General features: G+C 36.8%; 1 protein-coding gene across 2 annotated transcripts; it reads right to left on the bottom strand.

Annotated features, from left to right (window-relative positions):
- Positions 1-1,288: 1,288 nt before the first annotated feature.
- LOC127617587 (B-cell linker protein-like) lies at positions 1,289-24,000 on the bottom strand. 2 transcript variants are annotated; one of them, XM_052089571.1, is made up of 23 exons: positions 23,867-24,000; positions 20,144-20,209; positions 18,419-18,475; positions 18,117-18,163; positions 17,896-17,933; positions 17,674-17,800; positions 15,946-16,034; positions 15,786-15,855; positions 15,506-15,550; positions 13,647-13,672; positions 13,266-13,288; positions 12,913-12,972; positions 12,452-12,482; positions 11,323-11,368; positions 11,143-11,215; positions 11,003-11,030; positions 10,204-10,234; positions 5,159-5,234; positions 5,035-5,066; positions 4,893-4,942; positions 4,677-4,760; positions 2,916-3,071; positions 1,289-2,046 (listed from the first exon to the last, which is right to left on the bottom strand). In XM_052089571.1, the coding sequence occupies exons 1-23, from the start codon at positions 23,911-23,913 to the stop codon at positions 1,930-1,932; spliced, it is 1,419 nt and encodes a 472-aa protein (XP_051945531.1). In that variant the 5' UTR covers positions 23,914-24,000; the 3' UTR covers positions 1,289-1,929. The 2 variants fall into 2 exon arrangements, with proteins under 2 accessions (XP_051945531.1, XP_051945533.1); XM_052089573.1 differs by having other exon boundaries at positions 12,913-12,969.
- Positions 24,001-24,909: the final 909 nt, after the last annotated feature.

Genomic DNA, 24,909 nt, shown 5'->3' with positions numbered 1-24,909 from the left:
CGGATGACTGAGCTCCTCACCCTATCTCTAAGGGAGAAGCCCGCCACCCTTCTGAGGAAGCCCATTTCGGCCGCTTGTTCTCGCGACCTAGTTCTTTCGGTCATGACCCAGCCTTCATGACCATAGGTGAGGGTAGGAACAAAAATTGACCGGTAGATCGAGAGCTTTGCCTTCCGGCTCAACTCTCTTTTCGTGACAATGGTGCGATAGAGCGAATGCAATACCGCCCCCGCTGCCCCGATTCTCCGGCCAATCTCCTGCTCCATTGTCCCCTCACTCGTGAACAAGACCCCGACGTACTTGAACTCCTTCACTTGGGGCAATACCTCCTTCCCTACCTGGAGTACGCACTCCATCGGTTTCCTGCTGAGAACCATGGCCTCAGATTTAGGTAAACGTCATATTACACTTAAAAAAAAAAGAAGTACTTTCACTGTCTTCTGTTTTACTCAATCATACCATGTCCCAAGTAACCAAGGGAACATAAATGATCTGAGTTGATTAAACCAAAAAATGGTGTCATCTTAAGTTAATCCATTTGCGTTGGGACAACATGAATATTTAGCGTTTGGTTAACTGAACTGTGGCAGAGGATTTCTAGTTCCCCACATGCTTCGCATGGGACTCAACAGGGAGAGTAAATGTTAAAATGAAGTGTTATTTTGACATGTTAAATTGGGTTTACTGTATTCATTTAGGTTCCCTCTACTTGAAGTATTTAAGTTGAAAATGCACACTAATTTTAGTTTATGTGGAACCACGGCCCATCCGGGACGGATTATGACTTGCAAAGGCCCTGGGGCCCCCCTCCACCCAAATGTTGCTCAGTGGGGGGATCACCGAACTAGATCGTGCAGCCTTAAATCCCAGGGCCCCCTGGTAGTCAAGGGCCGCTGGGCACTGGCCCCATTGGCCCGGTCAGTAATCCGTCCCTGCGGCCCATGACTGAATCATTGCAGCCAGAGTTCTTTTTTGGAGTGCTTTAACATTGCTTGAAACTTTTGGAATTTGGAATGTTGTCTTAAATATTTGAATAATGGAGTTCTCAGATTAGATAATTACATTATAATGATTGTATATATATACAGAAGGGTCTAAAGGTCTGTAACTACCAATCAATATGCTTCTGTTATATAGATAATGATTTTACCACCAACACAATTTGAGTGAAAATGTAGTTAATTGTAAACAGCTGGTAAAACGTGTGACAACTTGCCCCAATCTGACATTTATGCAAAATATCTTTGTTATTATTGTGTAATAATAATATATGTTTTATTGTGTTTACTTGTTTAACCAACAGTCATTACAACATTTGTTTTTAAAACAAAATCACAAAAATGTATTCAAATTTAAAGCAGCTTTGAACTAAGTTATTAAAACCAACATACATAAAAACAAACACCACTCTTGGGGAAAACAAGCACTTGTGAAATTGGATTTGACATCAAATATTATAGTTACTGAAATATAGCCCTTGTGACAATATCTACATGTGACAAGTAGCCCCAGTTGCCCCATTTAGTGATGTAGGATGCAAATAATTAATATAATAACTATTTTTTTAAACGTTTAATGCTTAATTTGTACTCCACACAGATCAAATGTTACCAAAGGAAAACAAAATGTGTTTATAATACAGTATACACACTATACAACTGTGTATCGTCTTATATCATTACTTGTTTCTCTTCTTTTTCTATGGAATTCATTCAGGAACAATAACTTCTAAAAGTAGCACCAAGTCCCAGCCTTGCCAACGTAGAGCTCTTTCCAACGTCTTTTATTTCGGTTCAAATGTGAATCTAGTTTCATGTTTCATGTCAGTTCCCTCTGAAAGCCGTTGTATTTGACAGTCCGATGTTTTAAACGTCTCCGCATTATCTTCAGATGGACGTTTGACCGTTGCATGCCATCTCAAATGGTTCCTCACAGTTGCGCTGGGTGTTTGAGTTTGGTGCAGTCTTTGGTGTTGTTTTGAGAGTCGAGCAGAACTAAAGGATTCTTCTGATGGTTTTGAATAATCTCAGAAACGCTGTTGAAACGCTGAAAAAGAGAGAGAATTTAGAGACAGACTTTTGCCTCTCTGCAACTATGCACATGTTCCACTAATGTTTTGCAACCATATGACTTATGCGCTATATTGCAAGTCTTCTAAAGCCAAACGATACGCCTCAACGCAATTGCACATATGAAGGTCACCAATCGCAGGGTTGGTGGTTTGATTCCCGGCCCACATGACTCCACATGCCGAAGTGTCCTTGGGCAAGACACTGAACCTCAAGTTGCTCCCAATGGCAGGCTAGTGCCTTGCTTGGCAGCTCTGCCATCATTGGTGTGTGTGTGTGTGTGTGTGTGTGTGTGTGTGTGTGTGTGTGTGTGAATGGGTGAATGAGTCACAGTGTAAAGCGCTTTGAATACCGTTAAAGTTTGACCATTGACATGCAGACCATTTACCATTTAAATGATTACCCAATTTTCATTTTTTAATGAACAATTCTTTTTCTCCCCCAATTTGGAATGCCCAATTCCCACTAAGACCTCATGGTGGCGTCAATCCGCGCAGCTTATCACGTGGCTTGTTGAGCGCATTACCGCGGAGACATGACGCGTGTGGAGGCTTCATGCTATTCTCCACAACATCCATGCACAACTCATCCAACACACGCCCCACCGAGAGCGAGAACCACATTATAGCGACCACGACGAGGTTACCCCATGTGACTCTACCCTCAATAGCAACCGGGCCAATTTGGTTATTTAGGAGACCTGGCTGGAGTCACTCAGCACGCCCTGAATTCATATTGGCGACTCCAGGTGTGATAGACAGCGTCTTTACTCGCCGAGCTACCCAGACCCCGAACTATTCTTTTAAGTGTCCAAATACTTTCTGGGTGTTCCGTGTTCTTCTTTACCTCCTCTCCAGGTTTCTCTTTGCCCAGAGAGTACTGTTCGGTGGAAGCGATGTAGCGGACGGGGATGTTGAATACTCGGCTGTTGTAGAACACCACTAGAGTGTACGGCTGCTGCGCGTCCACACCTGAACTCTTTCTGAGCAGGAAAGTCCCGTCCTGAGGTAACATTCAACAAAACACATGAGAATTAAATCCCCCAGTCACTGGTTTGCATGACATGATCATCAGTTTTAACAAAAAGGTTTAAAAATCTGTTTTCAATGTATTATAAACTATTTCTGCTTTCAAATATGAATATATACATTTTTTACATGGCACTTAAATATAGGCAAGTCATATATCAAATGAAAGCTCTCTTTCACAGGAATGTGACTGTATAGTTTATTGTGTTGTCCTAACACCACAGTTCAAATGCCTTTCAAAAACAAATGATCACAAAGTGAAATATATACAAATAAGACAAACGTTTCCTGTCTGTTCCAATCACTGCTTCTGTAAGCCCCAGATATCCACAAACTCTATATCAGCTCTTACCTTTTTTCTTCAAAATGAGCCATTTTTTACTTTTCTGTGTGACCATTTTTGGCAATTGGTCCACTGAATGTGTGTAAGGTGAGCTTTTAAATTTTGGGGGCCAAAAATACACCAGATTGTAAGAGGTTAAACTCACACATTTTCTCTTTATACAGAATTTTCTATGGCTGTAACGAAGAACAATACAATTGCATTTAGCATTTTTATTTTCTGTATTTATTTATTTAGGATTAAGTATTTAGCATAAGTGTTTATTAAATGGTTGACCCCCCCAAAAATGATATGCGTATTTACTCACCCTCATGTTGTTCCAAACCTGTATGGCTTTCTTTTTTCAGTGGAACACAAAAGGAGATATTAGGCAGAATGTTAGTCTCAGTCACTATTTACTGTCATTGCAGCTTTTGTTTTTTTCTCCATACAATGAAAGTAAATGGTGACTGAGACTAAGGGCATTTTCAGACCTATAGTTTGTTTGATTTGTTCCGAAACAGGCGCTACATTTACAAAACGGATCAAAACTGTGTCAATAAAAGTCACATGTGAGCAAACTATCCCCTCATTGGTCAGAATATTTGTGCGCTGTTACTGGGTAAAATTAAATACTTTTTAAAATTGGTCAACCGTTTGCTACTGTAATTTTAGAGCATGTTTATGTCACACTTATGTAGCATGGTACAGAATGGGCATTCCAGTCAGAGGTTGCAGCCATGTAAAAATGTTATTTATCTGTCAAAATCAGGGCTGGACTGGTAATCTGGCATACCGGGCATTTTCCCGGTGGGCCGACGAACTTTGGGGCTGATCAGGGGCGGACTGGCCATCGGGAGACCCGAGCGGACCGGTGGGTCGGCCACGAAATGGGCCGAATGAGCCGTGATAAGCTTAAATGAGCGGCGCGTTATGTAGAACAGATCCCAAAACGGCGCCGCGACGTGCAGAAATGGCCGATTTCTCTTCCCTGGTCAAAATGCACCAGGTGCCGAAACAAACAAACGAGCCAGGTGTAAAAAAAAAAACCACCCTAACATTCTGCCTAATATCTCCTTTTGTGTTCCACTGAAGAAAGACATGTCATATGGGTTTGGAACGACATGAGGGTGAGTAAATGATGACATCTCAGAGTAAATCTCAGATGTGTTGGAATTCATCATATCATGCAAACCAGTTTTGCAAAAAGCAGCTGCGTGTGTAAAAAACTGTTGCTATGTGATGGTCATGACATGCCTCGGCCAAGCCTATGAGAGCGTCCTCTGCGGTCTTGCGATCACAGCTGCTGGCGTACCAAACCTTTTTATACACTCCAGCTTTCTGTATGAAAGAACAGAATGTGTGTGAATGAAGCATTCAAATCAGGGGCGATACTTCATGTTCTCTGAAGCTAGAAGAGCCAAACCCCAAGAAATACTTGTAGACAGGAAGTGAATTTAGGAAGTTAATCACCTCTTCAGCATCTCGAGCTGCTCTGTTTTCTGATGGCGACATTCTTCTGCCTGTTTGGAGAAGCACAATGATATTAATTCAGTTCAAATGGACCAATCAGAGAATGTCTCTCTATTGCAAAGTGAAGAACAGTGACTCTTACTCTGAGAGGGCAACTGTGGAGGTAGATGCATCCTACAGCGGAACATGAGTTTGTGGTTTAGTTCTGTTCATTGACAGGATGCTTACAGGACAAAATGAACTGAGGATTGTCAGAGGTTTCTTACCCTGCTCGATGAAAACCTGTGTGTGGCGGGGTTGTCATGGCGTCCAGTGGACTTTGTGGCATAATTGTTAATGTTGCTGTAAGAGAAATCATATGACTGTTAATATAACTATAGAAACAACAAACATGTCAATCATAGATAGCGTTACACAATATGAATGGGCAGAACTCACTCATGGCGGACACATCTATAAGCGCTTTTCCACCATCGGGTCGAACGGTTCTGAGCAACGGCTCCAGGAACATTTCCACTTGAGCATGGATATCGCAGGCCCTTTCACCATTTAATCACGTGCAGGATATTATAGATATCTACCATTTAATTTTCCCTCGTTACAGATGCTAATAAGATTTCAGCAATGGAATTACTGCTAATGAGTGAATAGGGCTGGGCGGATTACTTCTGGTACTGATTACAAATTACATAACAAAAAAATGTCCCAGATTACATTTTGGGGTAATTTTATCAGATTACTTTTGGATTACTTTCAACCGAATTCTGTTTTATTTTATGTCCCATGCATTTGAGTAGGATAATCATATGAACATAAAAGTACAAAGAGGATGAAAATATTTTGCATTCTTTGTTGCTAACAAAAAGCTTTTTTTAAAAAGAGCTTCTCATGACATATATAAAAAGTGCATTAAAGATTACATGAATGAAACAAACATTTCCACTACACCACCACTACCTGGAGTGGTGGTGGCGTAGTGGGCTAAAGCACATAACCGTAATCAGAAGGTTGCTGGTTTGATCCCCACAGCCACCACCATTGTGTCCTTGAGTAAGACACTTAACTCCAGGTTGCTCCGGGGGGATTGTCCCTGTAATAAGTGCTCTGTAAGTCACTTTGGATAAAAGCGTCTGCCAAATGCATAAATGTAAATCTCACAGTACATGGCCAAAGTTTAGGCTATAATTCAAAACACTGAGATATTGAAGTTTATTTTAAGTGCATAAAGCAAACGCGAACATTAATGACCATAACAACAATGTTGCTAGGTCAACGCTTTCATCCAAAAACACTGAAACACTTTTAACACTTACTGTTTACTGATAGTCCATCAGCTATTCCAAAGCTGAGGTGCAAGATATTATCTTTTGATCTGCAAGAATATTCTAAAAGAGCAAAATATTTAATAGTTCCACTAAGTCACACAAGGAAACAGTAACCTAGTGTCCATCCACCTTTCACGCTATTTTGTTATCGACAAAGTGAAATTGCGAGAAAGAAAATTGCAGCATTTGCCGCCTTCTGCCCGTTTCCATTCAAATGGACTTTTATGGATAAAAATGGTGTGCGTGATGATGTCATGCCTAAAAAACACTTTGTCGCACAAGTTTTGGTTTAGCGCAACAGAAATCTGCCCTGAAGCCGTTTCCATTCAGAAATGTGTGTTTATCGCTAATTCGCCCCAGATGTCCCTATTTTCTGTCCTCTGAAGTTTGGGTAAAATGGGGAGATTATAGAGATAATTCATTGATATTAGCCAGTTTACTGTCAGTTTAATTAACAAATAAAAGCAATCAGAAGAGGAGGAATTGCAATAAAAAGGAACAGTTGCTCTTCTGATGGGCATCTAATCCTTCATCTAATCTGAAGCATCACCATGACAACTGCATCATGTCCTGCATATTTCTCCAGCAACTTTTAACCACCAACTGAACTTGATCATCATCTCAAATGTATTTTAGCTTCATAATGCAAATTATATTTTCTGAAGAAGCAGTAAATGTGATCCGAGGTAAAGAGGGTTAGATTTAAAATATTTAAACGTTTTAAAATGGACAAATAGTTCTTATAGTTTATAGTCTTGAGAAAAGTCTAGAACATTCTGAGGATCATTCAGACCGACTTTATTCATCTACAGAACAGGGTACGGCTCATTTAAGTTTGTGTAAAGAAAAGCATATATAGGTCTAAAAATATATATATATTTTCGTTTGGTAATTAATTTTATTTAATACAGGGGATTTTGACGGCATTTTTTCAAAAGTGAAACTAAACAATACTTGTATAGAATTGGGTTGATTTTCTCCTAGTATTGTGTATTTATTTTTTATTTAAAACATGTTTGTGCACAGAAATGATGTTTTTGGGGGTTTTTGGGTTGTTTGTGGGTAATTCCGTGACTGCCGTCTATTATTGTGAATGGTGGCCATTCATTGGTTCTCCTTGTACTTGTTGATGACCGGTGCATAATACGAGATATTTGTGTTGCACTCCTGAAAGTGTCACGTGTGCAGATAAACGTCTATATGCCGTTAAGATCAATCCATAATCACGTTCAATAAATCGGCTTTCAATACTGTCGTCATGGTAACACAGGCTAACGACTGGGGCAAACTCTGTCATGTGACACCAGATTTTTGCATTAATGCCAATTTTATAGACAAAAAGTGTTTCCAAACCAGTTTTTCGTGACATTTGATGTATCGACCTAGAGTTTATGAGCTTGAGTTAAATGGAAAAATATTATGTCAACATTTGTGACATTTTACCGATAATAAGCGTTTCCATCAGCTTTATTTTGATGCGCTAAAAAATGTTCGCAAAAAAATCCTTGGATGGAAACGTAGTTAATATGTTAAGTTTTATGTTACGTTTCATGCAGTGGACTCCGCTGCATCAGAGCAACAGTAGCGCGATGGGCGATGTTTCATATTGCTGCACATTTGAACTGCATGTATTGAACAGCAGTTGAACTATTGTGCACCTGCAGGCTTTTAGAGATGGCATCCACTACATCCTTTGAAGCTATTATGTTCAATGTGTGAGCTGCACACCATTAGTGTAATTTCATTCTTTAAAATGAAATGATCTCTATAGATCCAGAGGTTAAATGCTGAGGTAGACCACTCCATCTTCGCCTGGCTGGCTAGTAGTGAGTATCAGTTCAGAATGCAATACACACACCCCTATCCGTCTCTTCCGAAAACACTCGAAGACTCACCGAATGGATATCAGTGTTGTGCTGATTTAGAACGAACAATGTAAGAGAACGCCATTGCCTTGTTAATATATATGAGTGGTGGTGGTGTAGTGGTCTAAGCACATAACTGGTAATCTGGTAATCAGAAGGATGCTGGTTCGAGCCCCACAGCCGCCACCATTGTGTCCTTGAGTAAGACACTTAACTCCAGGTTGCTCTGGGGGGATTGTCCCTGTAATAAGACTCTGTAAGTCGCTTTGGATAAAAGCGTCTGCCAAATGCATAAATGCAAATGTAAATGTAAATATATAATCAGGTAATTCTATAAAAGTAACTGTAGTCTGATTACAAGTGTTTTAAAATGTAACAATCCAATTACAAGAACTTGATTTTGTAATCTTATTACGTAATCCAGATTACATGTAATCTGTTACTACCCAGCACCGTGTGTGAATTACTAAAAATGAGATAAATTGCTCATTTTTTATATTAGTCATTCATTTTTCACTAGTAAAAATGTTAATTCTTCATTTAAAGAATGGAATTACTATGAGTGAATGTGCTAATTTTTTATTTATATGCAAAATGGTATTTCAGCTAGTAAAAGCGTTTTCACAATGACCTGCCATGCAGTCCTAATCAAAACTCAATTACAGATATCTACGCTTAATTACTAGTTGAAATTCTGATATCAGCAATGCACTTGTTACTAGTAAAATTATAATTTTAGATATCTGTAAGTGCATTGTTACTAGTGCAAATATCCATTCCTGATATCAACAATTTAATAACAACTAGTGGACTAATTGGAGAATAATTAAAGACATCTGAAGAGGCTTTATTACGAGTTAAAATCCCAATACAGATATTTAGACATTATAATCGCACTAGTGAAATCCAAATGTGCACATTTATACTAGTTGCATTTCACTTGTTGATATCAGGAATGGATATTTGCACTAGTAACACTATCGATGCACTTACAGATAACGAAAATTATAATTTTACTAGTAACAAGGGCATTGCTGATATGAGAAATCAGAATATCAACTAGTAATAATGACGTTTATATATCTGTAATTGTCACAGTGAGTCCGTCTGGCTTCTTTCTGTGTGTCTGCGTGTTTCGTTTCCACTGGCTCGTGGCCGGCATGATTAGCGTTTCCTTGGAGACGCTCATTCGAACCGCTCACGATGCAAACATGCACACCTGTACCCCATTACTCTCCCTATATATGCTCCCTCATGTCTCTTGTACATCTGCAGATTATTCAGCGTTCTCTGTGAATTGACCTGATGTTTGATCATTTCCTCTGTAATGTGGATTACTCATTTTCTTTCACCATCTGCCGATCTCATTCTCTCCTCCACCCGGGTGCCCATCAGTCATCATCAGTTTTATGATATGATTCAATCTGATGGGATTTTGTTATAAAAACGAAATAAGTAAAACTTCAATATAGGCAAAAATATTATTTTGAGCCAAATGTGCCGGACAAGCCCTCAAAAGTGAAGCCAAAACGTCTCGATCGCCCCCCGGTGGCTGGTCCTAGTATAGGTCATAAGCCCCGCCTCCCCGTGTTATTCAACGGGACGTGAGACCAACTAAACAATTAAATTACACTTCACATATCTGTTTTCCAAAGATAGTTTCTGTCATTTACTGTCGTTTCTATCACGTTGATGTCATTTCAAGTGTTTGTTTTCAAAATAAGTTTGTTTTTAGTTATTTGATGCTATAAAAACGCTGCTGTGACATCATGATTGACAGCTGTGATTGACAGGTTCTCTGAGCGAAGTAGTCACTGAAGCACCAACTGACTTTTTTCGGGATCTTCGGAGGACTGAGGAGATTGGAGCTTTAAATTTAATATCTACATTTCTATAATTAATTATTATAGTGCAAGGGCGTGTGCTTGTGAATGATTCAGCAAGAGTGAGGGCGGGGCCTTGATTTCGCGGCTTTACTTCCTGCTCACTACTGCGCAGGTCTGGTCCCGAAATCACAACTGCACGGACTCAAGTCCCAAGATGTCAGCGCCATATACATGATAAATTTGTGTACAGCAACTGCGTTTGAAATGGGAGTGTATGAAAGATTGTGATAGTTACCTTCATTATCTCTCTGAGGAACGCTTGGTGTCTGCAATGAAGGAGTTTTAAAAGGTTGATTTTGTTATTAAAACTAAAACATTTAAACTAAAAAATGTTTTTGTCATTTTAAAATTGAATTTGAAACTTTTTACCAGACCTTTTTATCTTTTTTTGGTACTTTTTAAATGCCTGTAAGTATAGATTTGACTGTTTTAGCCTCGTCCAAGTAGGGACGGATTATGACTTGAAAAGGCCCTGCGGCCAATTAAAGGGCCCCCAAGGGGGGGTGGGGGGGTGGGGGTGGGGGGCTGGTTCGTTGTTCATGGCCAAAAGGGTTTTCAAGGGGCACCCCCGGGCATTCAAGGGCCCCCTGGTAGTCAAGGGCCCCTGGGCACTGGCCCCATTGGCCCGGTCGGTACTCCGACCCTGCGTCCCAGCCATTCAATATTAACTATGAAAATCCAAATGATGCAAAAAGTGTGAAAATATAATTTAATTGTCTGTATTTAGGGTACATTAAATGTTAGCTATTAAATTAGCCATAGCTATTTATTTGATTTGAAAACTGTTGAAAATGTCATTTCCATCATCAAATTCTATTTAAACAACAGAATTTAAGCTGTGCTGATAATGACAGTGTTGTGGGAATTTTCATGACTTGAATGACCAAAAATCTCCTTTGATGGATGTACAGACATTCTTAGTAGACAAATTAAATAAACTAATGAGATTGTGAAAAATGTTACTTTCTGAAAGTGCCTGAAGTTAAAGAAACACCCATATATACTGTATGCATATAATATAATCCAATGCTTACCGGCATCAAAGAAGGACTCGGTTTCTTCCTGAAAGATCAACAGTGATGAAGTATTAGATCAAATCCAGTGATTAATATACGACGATCGCAGTATTTTAAGTCACGTATGACATGATTGTATGCAGAAACAAGTGACTGACAGTTCTCGTGGTCGTGGTGTAGGTATGGACAGGTTTCTGCTCTCTGTGCACTCCTCTGGCCTTTCAATAACACCTAATAATAACCAAACACACATTACATGACTGTCTGCTTTCATTCATATTTCACGAGTGATATGAAAGTGAGTACATGATTTGATTTGGAGATCTGAGAATACTTACTATCGTCCGTGTCACATACTTCATACTCGTCCTCTGATTGTGGTTCCTACACAAACAAGACACTCATCATATTCTCATTTCACAATAAAGACCTAATAAGAGCTTTTAGTCTCTTATTTAAAGGGACAGTTCATCCAAAAATTCTCTCATCATTTACTCTCCCTCATGTCATCCCAGATGTGTTTGACTTTCTTTCTTCTGCAGAACACAAATGAAGATTTTTAGAAGAATATTTCAGCTCTGTAAGTCCATACAATGCAAGTGAATGGTGACCAGAATTTTGAAGCTCCAAAAAGCACATAAAAGCAGCATAAAAGTAACCCATATGACTCCAGTGGTTTAATCCATGTCTTCAGAAGCGCTATGATAGGTGTGTGTGAGAGTCCTTTTTTACCAGATTTCTTCTGCTACTACGTTAGTACGTCAGTGACATCCGGACAATCTCAATGCTGATAGGCTTTCGCGACAACGCGTCATGCGAATTTCTCGCTCGAGTTGAAAAATTGCGATTTCACATGTTCGAGTCACGCCATTTGCTACATTCGCGCCACCCAGATTTTGCATCTATTCGCATATTTGCATTGACTTTGCATGTAATCGTGCCGTGTGAAACGCTTGTTTCCCGTTGTATGTGAACGCACCATTAGTGCATGTCGCCACCTACTGGGAAAGAAGGAAAATGTGTAGTAAAAAAGAACTCAACAAAACCTTTCATAGCGCTCCTGAAGACATGGATTAAACTACGGGAGTTGTATGGATTACTTTTATGCTGCCTTTATGTGCTTTTTGGAGCGTCACAATTCTGGTCACCATTCACTTGCATTGAATGGGCTTAAAAATCTTCATTTGTGTTTTGCAGAAGAAAGAAAGTCAAACACATCTGGGATGGCATGAGGGTGAGTAAATGATGAGAGAATTTACATTTATGGGTGTACTGTCCCTTTAAAATATACACAGTCTTTATCTTACAGGAAAATGGATCAAAAATATTGACGATCAGGGGAATATAAATTTCAGCTCTGTGCTCAGACATTCAATACCACATTAGTGATTACAAAAACAACATACAGTATATTAATAATTATTCTTAATTATCCTTGCTTGTGTTATTGATGATCATCATACTCACTTGGGTCACAGTTGACTTTCTAATATGCATTCTATATGAATAAAGACAAAGCATTATTAAACATCATAGAGAACCACAAAATTAATAAATAAAAAAAACAATAAAAAACAATCAATAATTAATAATAATAAAAAAACAACATTATTTTTGTAAACCAAGCTCATTCCAAGGCCTTCTTATAAATGTAAGAATTTAGTGGTATTCTTCTTCCTCTTCATACATCATTTGTATCAAAAACAGATTTAAAATGTCCTTGAAGTACATTTGTTTATTACTTCATTGTGATGTATGAATGGAAAGATGAATTGAAGGAGATCAGATTAATTCATTATGGTTTTATTTACTAACAGTAACTATAGTAACTGTGGAATTACCATATGGTCACTATGGTAACTATGGTCACTATGGTCACTATGGTAAATAACTGCAGGCTCTAAAGTGCACTGGGGATTGTGTAATACCTTGGGCTGACTTTAGGGGGCGCCATCTGTGTGTTCGGCTGTAGAGTAGAGTTAATTCTGCTAGACAGATTAGAAGCAAAATGATAATAAGAATCATACTCACAAACTGCAGATTGTACTAATTGGTAGAGTGTGTTATATTTATTTATATCGAACATGTAGTTTTGACAGAGTGTCAACAGAACAGGAAGCATGTGTTGTGTTTGACTAAAGTGGGACAATCTGGGAAACACATACAGTCATAATTACACTTATTAAGTTTCACTAGATGTAGTGCAGATGTTGACAGGTCTTCTGCTTATATTTACATAAATAATGAGGCACAAATAGAGGATTGTTAAACATTTCCTTACCTTTTCTTAGACCGAGAGTTCTCCTAGAATAACAGGATTTTCAGAGCATTTATAAAACATATATAAGAATGACAGAAGCTTAAATGCAGAAACATAAAAAGCCTGTCAAGAATAAATTATATTTCAGGATGAAATGACTTAAATGTAAAAAGCAACACAAAACCGATCATGTAAATTAGGATGTTTAATAGTTGAAAAATCTTAATGGCCCGATGCAAAATGTAATCTTTTAATTCCTTCTTTTGATTTTGGTGTGAAATATGATCTGCACGTGTTCTTGACAGATTTCAGGAGATTCGAGCTGTGGATTTTGTCTCATTAGTGCTAATGATTATAAATGATTACATAGTCCTGGACAAATGTTTTGTTATTTAAACTCACCTTTATCTCAGGAACCTCGTAGAAATCTGAATAAAATAATACAAAAATACATTAAAATGGTTTAACTACAGTACAGAACAGCATTTCCATCACTGAGCACTCAATAATTGTTCCAACAAACTATAAAACTGTGCAATTCGTCACTAATTGTTTTTAATTTTCTTTTATTTACACATTTTAATTTCATCACAATATTCCATTAAAATGACTTCTTTAACAAAATTAAATAAAACATTTTTATTAATACATTTTTATTAAATAATAAACAATTCAATTTCATGAAAAGTAGTTTTTAAAATTGAAATGTGTACATCTTAAAACTATTTTTTATTTATGTATTTTTTTTGTGTGTGTAGTGCTACTTCAATAAATTCCCCCCAAAATAACGAAATAAATTAAATAACTAACTAAATAAACACATGAATTAATTAAATAAATAAATAAATAAATAAATAAACAAAATAAATAAACACATTAATTAATTAATTAAATAAATAAATAACTAAATAAATAAATAAAATAAATAAATACATAACTAAATAACTAAACTAAATAAATACATTAATTAAATAAATAAATAAATAAATAAAATAAATACATTAATTAATTAAATAAATAAATAACTTAAATAAATACATGAATTAATTAATTAAATAAATAACTTAAATAAATACATTAATTAATTAATTAAATACATAAATAACTTAAATAAATACATGAATTAATTAAATTAAATAAATAACTAAATAAATACATAAATTATTTAATTAAATAAATTACTTAAATAAATACATTAATTAATTAAATAAATAACTAAATAAAGAAATAAAATAAATAAATACATAACTAAATAAATACATTAAATAATTTATTAATTAAATAAATAACTTAAATACATTAATTAATTTAATTAATTAAATAAATAAATGCATAACTAAATAACTAAACTAAATAAATACATGAATTAATTAATTAAATAACTTAAATAAATACATGAATGAATGAATTAAATAAATAAATTACTTAAATAAATACATTAATTAATTAAATAACTAACTAAATAAATAAATAAAATAAATAAATACATAACTAAATAAATACATTAAATAATTAATTAATTAAATAAATAACTTAAATACATTAATTAATTTAATTAAATAAATAAATAAATGCATAACTAAACTAAATAAATACATGAATTAATTAATTAAATAAATAACTGAAATAAATACATGAATGAATGAATTAATTAAATAAATAAATTACTTAAATAAATACATTAATTAATTAAATAAATAACTAAACTAAATAAATACATTAAATAATTAATTAAATTAATTAATTAAATAACTAAATAAATACATAAATTTAATTAATTAAATAAATACATAAATAAATAAATACATTAATTAATTAAATAACTAAATAAATCAAATCAAATCAAATAAATAAATAAATAAATAAATTTATAAAAACAAATAATAAATACCTAGTATAGAGAATTGCCATGGTACCTGGTCAGAAACTCATGATATTAACATTATTCCTTTTCCTAGTTATTCTTTTTTTTACAATTTAAATATTTTATTATATATTTTTTTTAAATGAATGAGCAGAAAATGAAAGAAAAGCAGTCAGCAAGTGTCCACATACACAGGGACATTTTGTTGAACATTTATTAGTCGCTATGCAACTCCCATATTTCCATTAGTATTAATTTTGGGTTTTTGATGACTTTTACTCTTATTCTAAAATATGGAAAATAGTCAGAATTAAGAATATGTGCCTAAACGTTTGCTTGATAGTGTATTTAATGTAAAGGGTTTCTTTATGCAATAGAATTGAACCAGACTCAATACCTGGACTGTTCGCACGAGCGGGAACACATGGATCGATCCCTCGATCTGAAAACAGACAGAATGCATCATTAGAGCTCAAGTCATTGCAGTCGCATTAATAACATTTTGATTGATTATCAATTTTATTTGTATTAATATGTTTTTGATTTTAATAAAACATATGAACATATTTATGATTTATGATACATTATATTGAATGTTTAACTGATAACAATCATATTAGAATTCAGTGCACTACAAAATAAAAGTCTTGTAAACTAGCATTCTTAGAACATCTTACTTGGTGTCTTTTGAGAGGGGTCAATATAATTATCATCCTCCGATTTATCCTCCGGCTCAAGATAATCTTCCTGAACAGTTGGAGAGAACCGTAGTGTCATTAGTGTATTCTGCAGTGAATCAAACCTAATTTACTCCGTGTTTACTGTGAAATTCATTACTTCATCCGCATTGGCCGCACTGCCCTTGGTCGGTCGTGAGGGTTTGTTCTTCGGTTTGTTTGGTTTTACGGCTCGACCACGACAGCTGTCTGGTGCACAGACACAAGAGACAGGAAGTATATTTTGAACACTTCCGTGGCAAAACAGCCCATGAATAAAAGAGCAGAACCTTCCTTACAAACCTTTGATTTAACAGCTCAGATTATATACCATTCAAGACAATCCTGTCATCATTTAGTCACCCTCATGTCGTCCTAAACCTGTATGACTGTCTTTTCTCAGTGCAACACAAAAAGGAGATGTTCATAAGATTGTGAACGCTTAAAGACGTTTTGGCGTCTGCGCCAGATTCAAACAGGTGGAGGGCAAGATGATCAGTTAATTAAGATTAACATTTTGGTCAAAATGCAACTGTATGGCTTCAGAAGACTTGAAATATGTCACACAAGTGATATGGGTGACTTTTATGTGCATTTAGAGCTTGAAAGTCACAGTCACAATGGGCTGTCAAGCTTGAAAATGACAAAAAAAGCACAATAAAAGTCAAATTGTATGGGCTACTTTTATGGTGCTTTTTTGTTCTTTTAAGAGCTTGACACCCCCTGCTGGTCACTGTATTTTTTATTCAGCCTGATCTGATGAACATAACGTGACCATGGCAACATCTCTGCTCAACAAAATGACGTGCTTCATTACACATTTGGCTGCAGTTTCTCAGTGGAATATCCAGCGGGGGGCGCCAAAAGCGAGTGAAATGGTGTCGAAAAAGGCCAAATTTAGCTGAAGGTGTCAATGAGTAAAACGTTCCTCCCTAACCTAAAACTTTAACCTAAACATAACCAAAATCAAATGAGAGGTGAACAAAACAAACATTCTTACCCTAAAATCAACACCTAAACCGAACCGATAGCGTCCAAAAACAAAATGCGAAATTAAAAGCACGATTTCAGAAGCAACCACGTCATTTCGTGTCCGAAGACACTTACGTTTCGCGTGTCGGCTTGCGTGTTTGGCTGGGCTCGAACCGCAATCTTCCGAGTCTAAAGTCCAACTATCAAGTGAGCTAACACACAAGCTAACTATGCTAGCTAATATGAGCTAATATCGCGTGATATGAGCCTGAAGCGATTGTCTGTGTTCCGCAACTGCTTTTAGGTCATTGAATAACATTATATGGACATTCTGGTGCCCTCCTAGGGTAAGATGGTACCCCCCTAGGGAGTTGGTGCCCTACGCAGACTGCATAGTCTGCTTATATGTAGCGGCGGTACTGTATGTTGGAATAAGTGTGTAAATGTACGTGAGTCTGTAATACAAGCGTTAAAATGTATCGTTTTTCAAATGATGCGTTAGAGTCAACGAGTTTCGATAGCATAACATAGCTGTGTGTGAGTAATAGAGCGATAAATTCGTGATTTGTGCAACTGAATAAAACGCACATTTGACGCAGCGCCTCTAGTGTTACATTTCACCAGGCGAAATGTAGAACGCGGTACGTCAAAGTCGGTTAGCAAAAAGGTAATTATAGTCACGTTCGTTTAATTAGACTAGGTTGGCTTTTATTTGTTTTGGAAAAGAGCAGCATGAACTTTCTGCTAAATATCTCCTTTTGTGTTTCATGAGTGAAAGTACAGGTTCAGAACAGCACGAGAGTGATACAATAATGACAGAATCTCCATTTGACGGTGAACTATTCCATCTAAAATATCCCACGACCAAAATGTTTACCTAGATACTCTCCTTTGGGGTTCGTAATGGACGTGCTGAGAGTAAAGGCCTTCACATTGTGACCTGACCTCGGTGGAGGCTCATAGCTGGTGTCATTATCACACAGATCTTCGTACGTGTCACTTTCCTGTCAAATACACACATGATTAGTGCTCTCAATCCCTTCTATATTACCTGGTTTACAGCGATTGAGCCAGAAGGAGTGATCAAATACACACTTACAAAAGAGTCAGAGAAGTTCTCATTATCCTGATCTTCATCTAAAAACAAAATAAATGATGACACATATAGTTGATGTCGATGAAACCTTGCAAACGACTTTTTTGTCAGATGTTTTGCTTGTAAAGTGTGCTTAAAAATAAATGCCACTTGCTTTGAGACTTTGTTATCTATTGCAGTGATATTCAGACATCCAAATATGTTTGAGGCTAATTTGAACTCGCCTTTATAGTCTCTTTCTGGTACTTTTGGAGGTCCTTTTTTCTTCATTCTGAAATACAACAACATATGAGGGAAGTACTTCAAAACCAGTTACCTTGCAATTCTAAAACATAAAGCAAAAGCACACAATGACCATAAAAGACAAATATGGCAACAGAATAATGCAATGGCTGTTTCAGGTAAAGGCCAGACTATTTTAAGTCTTTCCAAAGACACCACAAAGCGCAAACTTTCAGTGGGTGTTGTAGCGTGCAGTTTGCGACATTAAAGCAGAACCCCAAGAGCAGAGAGCCTCTTATTTTACCGGTCCAACGTATTTCTCCCGGTTTTGAGGATATGAGCAGTTTGTTCAGATTGAAACCTTAGAAATGAAGAAATGAAGGACAAAAGATTTCAGTTAATCACAAAGATTAGTTATGAATCGATCTGAACTCTAATGCTTTTATTGTCTTGAACAATAGCAACATTGCATTGAACAATATAATCAAATGTGAACAGAACGAGCCTTTTTAATGGACACTGGAGCAAAATTCTGTGTTTCCATAAATTATTTAATTTTCTGTCTGTGTGCATGAAACACTTGAAAATTATATTTTTTGTTTTGTTATTTGACTACATATTTTCTATAATCTGTTCATTTGTAGAGGGGCATCAAGACAAGAAAAACTAGCTTCATACCATATAACCCAAAATGCACAATTTACACACGGAGCCACATTGAGAGCCCCATATCTCTGAGATACAACAATATAGGGCCTTAAAAATAAAGACACAGAAAGGAAAGTTTGTTATGAATCAGTATCTAAAAGGATATTAAGATATCTTTAATACTTCTTGAGTTGAAGGCAGTCCAACTTTGAAAAAACATCACAAAAATGTGTTTTTCCTATTTTTTAGACTCACGCCATTGGCATATAAAGCAACAAGAGGTGCTGAAGTCAACCGCTTTTAGTAATAGTCATCTCTGTCTCTGTGTAAAAATAAATTAATGATGCTGACACCTTTCAAAAGGTCATTTTTGTGGCCTGTAGTTTTGCTCCAAAATCATTGGTGAAAATTGGCATTTTGACTCCCCTCTACAAAATAATGGATTACTCCGTAAATATTGATCCATGACATTTCATATTTTGGCTTTCTTCGTTTATGTTTCACTTTCACTAGTAAAAATACAAAAATAAATAAATATATATATAAATAAATACCTTTTTAACCTCTGAGATAACATGGAATGACCCCCAAACCACACAGTATAGGGACTGTCAAGTTTGTGACCAAATGTTGGTTTGTAGTTATTTATTTACTTCTATTTACCAAAAGTTAATTAAAAGTTGTTGTTTGATCATTTCACACAATATCTTTTGGCAAGTCATTAACTCGTTTCCCAAACGCCTTGTGTGATGTCACAAGTTCACAACATGCAGAACATCCGCATGCTGTACTTATCTAGATTGATCGGGTTGCCTTATCAATAAAAAAAGTCACAGCCTTCAACACTAGTTAATTATTTAACTCGAAGTCTAAATGACATCTGTAAACACATACAGCCTCACAGGAACTAGCCCAAATAGTTCATGCTACTGTAATAAACAGATATACACGTATGATTGTTTTTACAGATAGAGCAGGTATCTTTCATTGTAATAACAACTGAAATGACTTGATAATGTGACCCAGTGAAGTGAAGACATGCGATTGTTTGTCACACTTACCACACCTAATGGGCTACTTTTTGGGCTATGCTAATAGGGGAAGTGAAAGGAAATGTGGCAGGACAGGTGTTTCCACATGCCTATTTTCAGGCTGGCTGTTAACTGCAGAATTAATACAGTTTATTTTAGCTTTTGAAAGGAAAGTTTCAAATGACTTATTTATAGCTTACACTTCAATTTTCCTCTTAATATCATATATATGCAGATGAGACAAATGTCAGGTATCAGTAAGTCATAATGGGTCGGGCAAAGATTTATCTCATAAATATGTAGATTTTTGCGTAATGAAGAAATATACAGAGAAATGAATAGAAAAACACCTTTTTAATCTGTTGAATAGGCTGTCGTCATTCTCCTTAATGTCTTGGATGTTTTTTTGGAGCTGCCTGAAAAAAATAAATAATAAAAATGAGCAAAACAACTTTTTATAGATTGTTACAGAGTAAAAAGGAAATCATATATAACACAACAATGACAAAAACATCTTTACCACCAAAAGATGTGTCAAACGTTTGGACACATCTACGTATTCTTTGATACTTTTTTCCACATTTAAGGATGATCGTAACATCATCATCAAAACTATGAAATAAAACAACTCTTGAGTATTTTCAGTCGTCGCTTGTGTAGATTCTGATCATTCTTTTAAACAAACAAGGTGCTTCATCCTGAGACGCTTTTTAAACAGAATTAAAGGAGTTAACATGTATGCTGGACACTTGTTTAGTGTTTTTAATAATAATAAACAAAAAAGCATCCCGATCTCATAAACGTAACGTGGCAACATCTTTGCAAATCAAAATGATGTGCTTCAATACACGTTTGGCTGCAGTTTCCCTGTTAAATGTCCACCGGGGGGCGCCAAAGGCGAGTGCAATGGTGTCGTGATAAGACGAGATTTTAAACAACATTAACCACATTATTTCATGTCATGTCTTTGACACTTTCGTCTATCAGGTGAGCTACAGCACAAGCTAATCACATTGGAATAAGTGTGTAAATGAGCCTTACCATCTGATGTAGTTCATGTCTGTGTTTGTGTATGAGAGACAGAGGTCACCCAGACGTAGGGGCGGCTGTGGCTTAGGTGGTAGAGCGGGTCGGCCACTAATCTCAGGGTTGGTGGTTTGGTTCATGGCCCACATGCAAGGTGCTAGCCTGCCATTGTGAGCAACTTGGGGTTCAGTGTCTTGCCCAAGGACACTTCGGCACGTGGAGTCACGTGGGCCAGGAATCGAACCTGAGCCACAGCCGCCCAATGCGCTGGATTACAAGTTGAGAAATGAACACTTGAAGGAGAGCAGATGAACAGATCAGGTATGACCAGTAATAGATGATCTTCAAGAGAATGGTAAAGCAGATCAAAGCAGTGGAAGAACAAATACTTAGGGGTATAGACATAGGTGAATTACGGACCTGGCCAATGGGTCAGTGCCCAGGGGCCATTGACTACCAGGGGCCCAGGGCTGCAAGGTCTCGCGGCCCATCAACTTTGAAAACAAATGTTTTTATATGCTTGCATTTGTGCCATGCGTGTATGAGGGCCCCCCAGCCCTCTTATAGGACCCTTTTGCCTTTCTGTTTTTATTTTCATTATTTGAGCCTCTCTTTAATCTTATAACGCCGCCCGGTGAAAGTTTCCGTGCTCTTCTGGAAATAGAAGTATTTAATAAATACATTTTAGAAAGAAAGAAGAGAGCATCTTAAAGGGCTTGTGTGTACATTTTGAGAGCTGAAGTTTGAAATTATGAACATTCCAAAACAGATTCGTAGCTCATTTAAATATTCCGTCTGTCGTCTAGGCGATTTCTGGACACTTTGAAAAGGCTTAAATGATGCCTTCCCAGGGCTTTTCCCAGGATGGAAGAATAATAACAGTAGCCAAGCTGTAGGGTCGTTCCAAACAGATTGTCCGCAAAAATGACCAAATGACCACTATTTTTGAGCCCCACACCTTTCAGCCCGTCAAAGCTCTCACAATGGAGGGTAAAGTCTTTGAACGAAACAGGGTTTTGGGATGAACACTTCTGAATGGGACGCACCCCATCATTCTGATGAGTTAGAAAAGATATAGCAGCGTGAGCCAGAACTGCCTGAACTCATTACAGATTTTCAAAAGAAAATTGGCCCGTGGGCCCTTGCTAGTCATAATCCGCCCCTGGGTATACCCCGTACTAGACGAGGAGACAATTGAGTAGATCATCTTTGAAGACGCGAGGGCACTGCAGGAGAGCAGCGCAGTCTTCGCATACCTTGTTGAGACTAGACACTGAAGGAAAGCATGAGATGAGTATATAAGGAGTCTGTAATTGCCTAGTTGATTGTCTCCAGGTGTGTGTGATTAATGTGAATATTTCTATCAGGTTTTAAAGCACGTCATCTGCTCTCCTAAGTGTTTCTAATGGCGTTTTACTTGCTACGCATACTGGGAAAGCTAAGGCTTTCAGCCTTTGATTTGACTGATCATAATATCCTTCTGTCCCACCTGGAGTCATGTTTGGGCATTCGAGGAACAGTCTTGAAATGGTTTCGTTCATACTTAACTAATAGGAAATTCACAGTCAGTCTTGGACCTCACTCATCATCTGTAGCTCATCTGGGTTGTGGCATACCACAGGGCTCAGTTCTCGGTCCCTTATTGTTTCCTCTATATATCCTCTCCTTAGGCTTCATTTTCTACAAATACGGAGTGTCGTTCCATTGTTATGCGGACGACACACAAATCTCTTTCCCTCTAAAGTGTAATGACAAGCACGCCATACAGACGCTCTTAGCTTGCTTAGAAGAACTTCAATCGTAGCTTTTAAACCATTTTTAAAACCATAACAAGAGAAAAACTTAAATTATGTCGATATTGACGTTGACCTAGGCTCTCTTGCCCCATACAGTACTTTGTGTGCTAGGAACTTTGAAGTTTGACAGTAGCCTAAAATGTTATGAACAAATAAGCGCTGTAGTTTAATCGTGTTTTTGTCATCTTCGTCTACTGCCGAAAGTTCAGTCCTTCCTGTCCATGAGCAATTTCGAAAACATGTTTGATTATTGTAACTCGCTTTGTTTTGGAATCTCCCATTCTTCTCCTTGCTGTCTTCAATTCGTCCAAAACGCGGCTCCCAGACGCTTAAAGGGGAAACATACATTTGACCACATTACACCAATCCTGATTTCATTGCATTGGTTCGCCATCAACTACAGGATTGATCTGAACATTTTATTATTTGTGTTCAAATCCCAAAACAATCTGAGTTGTTGCAACCTCACAGACCATCTAGATCTTTTAGATCTAGTGGTCTTGGCCAGCTTACCAACCCTAGATCCAGACTAAAAAACATTTGCAATCTCCGGTCCCAAGCTCAGGAACAGTCTCGTGACTCATAGTAGAACTGCCCCTTCTATTTCGGTTTTCAAAGTTGACATAAAACTCCTCTTTCTTTGACTTTTAACCTTCCTTGAAACTTCTCTGTTCCCTGTGAGTGCATCTTAATGTTTGCTTTGTTTACGTTTGACCCTACAGCACTTTGGTCAACCTTGGTTGTTCTTAAATGTGCAATAAAATAAATATTGATTGATACTGATTGATTAATACTTTGGTGAGAGGGAGCGGAGACTGAAATGAGGCTGAGACTGAGAGTCTGATGGAGGCATGACAGTTGTAAGATCAAAATGAAGATCCAATACATTATTTAATATTACTGAATCAACCTGAACTCATTATGTAACACCAACAAAACTAATGTTAAGGGTTAGATCAGGTATAAATGGTAACAATGGCAAGTGACCACTTTAACAATGAAGACAATTAGCTGATGTTTAGTTGCAAGCACAAATTTGTCTATGCAATTTACAGATTTGCAAAGTACAATCCTTTAGATCCCGTTCTAAATACAACCGGTTTATTCACTATCTAAAGTTAATCATCGTAGCATGTCACGCTTTGTTGTGTTTGCCAACATTAATGTGACTGAAACTAAGCGTAGACAACTTCCTTGTACATAAATAAGTATAAAACAAGGCTGGTAAATAATTCAAACCCTCTTTCTTACCGAAGTTTAACAGCAGCAGGTGCGGCGAGTTTGTTGAATTGCTCCATTGTGTGTTAGCATCTGACTCTGACAGGTTGGTGGTATTAACTAGCGTTGAGGACTGGGATCACTGGTAAAAAGTGGTGAGACAGCACATGCTGCAGTTGTCATGAAGAGGGCAGATTTCCACAGAAGTGGTTCATAATGTGGATTCTGAAACTGCGATTGAATGTCACATTGCCTCTATATTTAGCATAGTGTCACTTTGAAATGATTCATTTGAGATTTCTTGTTGACACTCTTTTTTTCTCTCTGTATTTTTTTCCCCAATCCTAGAGTTACTGTTGGTTCAAACCCTATATGACTAATAAGGATTATTAATTATCTGTATAATGCATTTTACACAATTTCACAATAAAGTCTGATAAGAGTCTGTTCACATTAATCATTTAACCCATTTAATCTCAGATTTTCCCAGTTAAGCGAGCACGTGTATTTTACTCCTTAAAAACCCAACTAAAATAAAAGGTTTCAGAAAGGTTATTGAAAGTATAACTACTATGTAAATTTATTCTTGGCGGCAATTGTTGACAACAAAAGTTGATGATAAATAAAATAAATCTCGAATTAATTACAAATTTTTTAAAATGTATCAAATTAATTAAAAGTAATTTACATTTTAAAATGTTTCACAAATTTAAAATGACAAACAATAAAATAACATTGTGGGATTAAATGCAACAAGTCAATTAATGATATTAGATTTTATTATTTTGCCGAATTTGTGAAAATGTGGCTCAGACTGGCACAAATGAAATATTGCGCTTTTATGTAAAACTTGAACGTTTTGTTTCATTGCTAAGATTTCTAAATATCTTTATCGTAAAACATCAGACCACAAGCAATAATTCTGTGTGTGTGTGTGTGTGTGTGTGTGTGTGTGTGTGTGTGTGAGTAATGTGGGCAGCTTCCTCATTACATCGGGCAGCCATTCGTGGGCATAGATTTGTCTTGAACTTTGAAATTTGTACTTGCTTGTTTTGAATATTGTTACCCACCCCTCC

Source organism: Xyrauchen texanus, chromosome 24 (assembly GCF_025860055.1).
Source record: "Xyrauchen texanus isolate HMW12.3.18 chromosome 24, RBS_HiC_50CHRs, whole genome shotgun sequence".
In the NCBI taxonomy this organism is placed as follows: Eukaryota; Metazoa; Chordata; class Actinopteri; order Cypriniformes; family Catostomidae; genus Xyrauchen; species Xyrauchen texanus.
The sequence above is the reverse complement of the archived record's forward strand: the minus strand, read 5'-3'. Positions and strand labels throughout refer to the sequence as shown.